The sequence below is a fragment of the Bombus impatiens genome, unplaced genomic scaffold (genome assembly GCF_000188095.3).
Source record: "Bombus impatiens unplaced genomic scaffold, BIMP_2.2 scf_0452, whole genome shotgun sequence".
Taxonomy (NCBI): domain Eukaryota; kingdom Metazoa; phylum Arthropoda; class Insecta; order Hymenoptera; family Apidae; genus Bombus; species Bombus impatiens.
The window spans coordinates 41122-46752 of NT_176871.1; the positions used below are offsets into that span (position 1 = coordinate 41122).

At 46.8% G+C, this 5631-nt stretch overlaps 1 protein-coding gene across 1 annotated transcript in view; it reads left to right on the top strand.

Moving 5' to 3' along the window:
- Window positions 1-3894: 3894 nt before the first annotated feature.
- Window positions 3895-5631, top strand: part of LOC100742756 (homeotic protein empty spiracles-like) — a 55096-nt gene continuing 53359 nt past the window's right edge. Inside the window, 1 exon segment of the mRNA XM_012387146.3 lies at window positions 3895-5631. This exon segment is cut by the window's right edge and continues 1 nt beyond it. Coding sequence (XP_012242569.1) covers window positions 5081-5631 — 551 coding nt within the window. The 5' untranslated portion in view covers window positions 3895-5080.

A 5631-nucleotide genomic window follows, 5' to 3' on the forward strand; every position in this document is an offset into this window, starting at 1 on the left:
ACCGTTGGGAACGGGCGTGCACGCTGCTCGCGCATTGGTGCACCGGTGTGTACGATGTGTGCAGAGTCGCCATGTTGAATATCCCCACTTCCGTTCCACGTGTCCTACACCTACACACGTGTCGGGAACGCGATACCGGTCGCAATATCATCGTCCACGGTAGGGGCGAGAAATCGGCCACCGCCATGGGGGCTAGCTATTCGTTTCATGGTGGTGCAGCGACGCCCTCTAATCCCCAAAGCCCACAAACGTTAGGTCCTAAAACGAGTTAAGTCTGAGTTTATAGGTTTTTCACGTTGTTCGAATTCGAACCACTCGACCTTGCGGTCATCGCGAGTCTTATCGCTTAATTAAATTAGCTTTAATTGCAAGTTCGCGACTACTTCGCTCGTCGTAGTACTACTACTTGGAGCATGTAAGGCTGTTTGATAAACTGCAAGGTGCAGAGATCTCTGTTTTCGGCATTTAGACGTTAATAGTCCAACTCATTTTACGCGTACACGCAGTGAGCGAGTTACGAGGATTTTTGAAACGGTTGGAGACACGCGAGACCTGTTCCAGGTGGATTTTAAGCCGCCAGAGAACGCGTTGAAACAAGCATAATACACGCGTACAACTAGGAATAAATCGAACAGCCAGGCGACTCGGCCGAACGACTTGAATTCGTTCTACTTTTTATCAAGTCTCGTGTCGATTAATTGAGTTGCTGCTTTGATTACAGTAATTTGAAGCCGTTTGACTGGCACGACTTCGTTATTTATCTGATTTCAGATATCTTTCCGAGTTTGTACGCTCGTTTTCCATGCTAGTTGTTTAACTGTACTTGCATGAATATCAGATTCTTAGGCGAGGCTTTTCGGATATGCTGGTTTTTAATCGCCAATAACGAATTCGCGGATATTTAAGCCACACTGACGAACTCCATAAATGGAAAAGTAGAGAAACGCGACGACGCGTCGAATATTTTTGAAATTTATTTCCGAACTTCCTGTCGTTCACGTCGTCTTGTAACAAACGAACTCGTGGGAAGTATAATTTGTTTCTATTTTTTGAGTATCCTGTACTAGCTCAATGAAATTGAGAAATTGACAAAAGGTAGAGTCGACCATCGGTTTCCGAGAGGCTCGTTTGTTACTCGATTTTAAATAAATTCCAGGTTCAAAGTATTTCGCGATTTTATTCGATTCCTTTTATTTGAATTCTGCGATACGTAACTACTTCAAATCACAGATTTTTTAGTATTTCGCGTATCGAGTGAATTATATGAAAACTTATCTCTCAAACGTTCGACAAGAAGCACTTACATCTGATTATTCTAATGAATTGAACCCCTTTGATACATTTATACTATCGACCATACGTTTCCACATCATTGGTCAGAACATATCTTATTAAAATCTCGCTTCCGTGAAAATATAGAAGCACAAATAACGTATTCTAGAGTTCTGCGTGTCAGACTCGCAAGTGATGATGGACAAGTAAATTGTATTTGACGGCCAATTAAATCGTGTCTAACAAATTTTATCGAACGTATTTGCGTTAGGAAACGAGAAGTAATAATTTCACAGCGGTGGAATCGCTCGTGGAATATCGAGGAAGTGTACCGAGCTACTTTTTTATCAAACTACTTTACGATGGTACTGAATGATTATAGTCGATCTAAGGTAGAGAATTACACACACACACAAAGTATCGAAAGGGTCTAACTACGTCTGATGATGTTGCGACGCGAGTAGTCAGTATTCCGGTATTAAAAAAAAAAAAAGCTAATCAAACGACTATATTATTTGTACTATAATTTCACTGTCGACTTGGAAAAGGTATAGCAATCATCGAATTTACATCTTCCTTCCATTAGTTACCAATTTTCTATTCCGAAGATTATTTCCTTATCGCTAATATATAGATATAGGGATAAAAGTCGAGAAAATAAAACGACGAGTTCTTTTAAGAATACAGTTGTACAAGTTTTTCTTTCAGAAATAGGATAGGAGAACAGGGTTCAAGAATATAACGAATAAAAGCTGATCGACGATTCATAGGTTCGTATTATGAATGGACGCGTTTAAAAGTAAATAAAGTTCGGCAATTTTGCCCGATCGACAGTAACTTCCACTTTTATTTCTCAAGTTTGAAAAAGTTAACGCATTGCGAAGGAAAGGACCGAGTTTTGGTAGGAGATAGATCTTGAAACGCGCGCCACTTCAAGCTTCCATCGACGAAAATAAAATCAAATAACACGCGTTCCATTGCCGATATCGGGTTTGCGATTCCACAGGATCGCGAAGAATCGAAATGTCCGAAAATTTCTCAAGAAATAAGACGCTCGGTAATAAAATATAGAAGGAAAGAGACTCGGCAGGTTTGTTAGAATTTTTTTTTTACAGGCTAGCATGACTTTTACGGCCGAAATTCTTCGAAGAACTACAAACTGGACGCTTGTATCGGCGAAATTGCGCAAAGAATCGCGTAACGATCGCGTTCCCGTGTTTCGACCGGCCGATTTCTCGCCGCCAGTTTCGACACAGTCCCGCCGTGTCGAGCCGATCGTTAGGCAGAACGAAACAAGGCCTAAACACAGACATTAACCAGGACACGTCACTTCGGCCTCTCGGGTTTCGCGGGCTCGGGTCGAAGAAAGTGTCACCGTACACGCTCTGACACCTTAATTGCGCGATTACGTCCGAGACTCTTGTATATCGTGATCTGTTCCAGTAATCACCTTCCAATCGATTAGAGTCGATCTAGAAAGTTGGATATCTCGATCTTGTTCCATGCGACTGGTAATAACCGAACCTCGAGCAAATCAACGATCAATATCCTCATTCGTGTTTCTTAAAAAGAGACGTTTCGAAATCCACGTTAATTCGACTTCATCTCGTCTCGACCACATCTCTTGGCTCTTTTGACTCGACGTTTTCATTTCTCGTTTTTGCTCTTCTTCTTTGTGGACGTTGGTAGCATCTTATCGGGGATACGCGTGGAGGAAATTGGAAACTGTAACGAGGATTCGTACAGAATTGTACGTAGCTTCGATATTTTTTATAACTCGTTAGACGAGCTTGAGTTTGGCTTGATCGAGCTTTTCGCTTGTTTTTGGAAACGGATAGGTTGTTGTTTACGTAAGCACGGCAGATCAACGCTACGAAAGATGCAACGTTCCGCTTTTTCCTACTAGCTACAGCTAACTTATCTATGTGGTTCGCACAACGTGTTATCTTGTGAATAGTTTACGTTTATATTGCATCTTGCCTATCCGTCAATTTTGACGAAAGTATATACGTACTCCGCAACATAAACGAAACTGCGGAAAACCTGCAGACTATCAATCTGTCGAAAGGAGAAGTTGTACGTTTTCAGTCGTGGAGACTGAAGAGAATAGAGAAGCGGGGCAAAATGTCACAGACTAAATACTCGAAGGTCAACTGCATGGACGAAGACATTCGCGAGGAATTATACGAGCTAAAAGATACCCATTGAGATAAAACAACGCATACGTACGAACATTTTGTTCTTCGACGAGTAAAAAACTGCGATAACGAAGACTTCGACCCAGGTCAAGAGGATGCGAGGAAGTGCAATCTCGCGCGAAGAATCTCGCGTAGCAGAAGCTCGATTCAACCTACTTACTGGTAGCTCGTTTAACTTCCTCCCACCTAAACCTCCACTTCGACTTATTACCCTGTACGCAGCATACCGACTGAGCAGTGTACACGGTTACGTCGAGAGTGTACGAAAGATGTTCTCTCCCCTATTCTCCGCGATATTTCCCTTGGCGTCGTCTTCTGGCCTACCGCGTATGAAAAAGAAAGCACCTCGAACACGAACGAACGAACGAACGAACGAACGAACAGGGAGAGAAAAAACCTCGTCGAACGAAACGGAGCGAAAAGGGTGGTAGGGGAAACGGCTGATGGACAAGGAGTGGGGAGTTGGCGAGGGATAGAGAGCGTGGGGGTAGGGGGTCCAGACGTATTAATTAAACGACTCATTTTCATCGCACGACAAAAACGTGAGTTTAACGCCCATCGGCGACTAATGCGTCGCCCCACTGCAGCTCGTACGCTGCTCGTGGAATCGCGGTAGCGTAGCTGGTGCCGACCAGCGAGTTTCTACCTCGAAGAATCGTCCAATCCTGTTGAAGTGGTGTACGCCTAGTATAGTTGTTCGTACCTCGAAGAACCGCCCAGTTTTCGTCGATTCTCTATCCCCACCAGCGGAGTGGCGGTGCACGGTGGTGGGGTTGGGAAGCGGCCGAGGAACAGTTGCCCCCACCAACACCCAAGAGCGCCTCGTTTAGCCTGTAATTTGCTCAAACACTAGCAAGCTCTCGTGCCAGAAACATCCGTCAGAGAGCCCGTGGTCCGTTGGAGTCTCGAGATACGCTCGTTGGGGCCACAGTTGCTCTTTTTTCGGGACAACTGTGCCCGAGTGGTTCCTTTGGCCGGAGTAAATTTGGTGCCGCGGGGCTGTAGCTCGATGGAGAGGCGCGGTCCCGGGATATCGCACTGTGTGTCGGCCGTGTGAGCGAAACGCTTCGTGTTGCGGCCTCTCTCTCTTGCGTTACGGTGGTGACACTACTCCTTGTCTCGCGCGGGGTCATCGTCGACTGGATGATCCCTCAGTGACGCTACACGAATCTCACGTGAACGATGAATCAGTGGTGATCGTGGTGGTGGAAACTACAGTGTCGCATATTTCGAAAACAGTCGTAGAATAATACGCGAACTAAGAGGATATTATACGTTGGTGTGGCGAAGAGATCGACAAATGGACCATGTACTCATTAACGAAAAGAAACGAACGATAACTGTCATCGAGAACATTGTCAACGCTAAGTTACAACTGGGATAGTATCCCAAAATAGGGAGTTATCAGTGCGTCGATAAGTGCGTCCAAAGTGTTCTCAAGGAGTAATCCGTGGTTGGACGTCTGGCAGGCAAGCGTTCTCGGTCTGGTGAAGGAACCGGGACCGGGGCGGGTGCAGGCATGCGGCGGACCTGACTCGACCGAGTTACCTGGAGCCCTCGCGTGTTGCAGAAGTGGCCAGTCCATCAGCCAGGCGTACGATAATCGTACGATGATGCCGCTCGCGCCGACGCCAATTGTACCGGTGCCCTCGAAGCCGAAGATCGGCTTCAGCATCGACTCGATCGTCGGTGGTGGTGGACAGGGTCGCGAGGATCGCTTGGACCGTTTAGAACGGGTCGAAATCGAGAGAGATGGCAGCCCGATGGACGTGGTCGAGGGTTCGTCTTCGCCTCGAACTCGTCGAGTGACCACGCGATCCCCTGGCGCTCATTCCGAGGGCTCCGATCGGCCGGTGTCGCGAAGTTCCTCCGTGGAGTCGTACCCTAACTCTCGAAGAACGCCGTCACATCCTGGCAGCCATCATCACCATCACGGCAACCACCATGGTCATCATCATCATTTATCCGCCGCCACCCACCTGGATTTTAGTAGAACGACGGTTCACAGTCACAGTGGAGGATCTACGCCGAACAACAGCCCCAGTCCACCTCACAGGATATCCCACGGTGATTCTCCCGTCGGTACACACCCTCAGCCGCCACCAGGAGTCGTCAGACCGAGTCCCAATTACCTCGCACCGCCGCCTGGCGCGGCAACCGC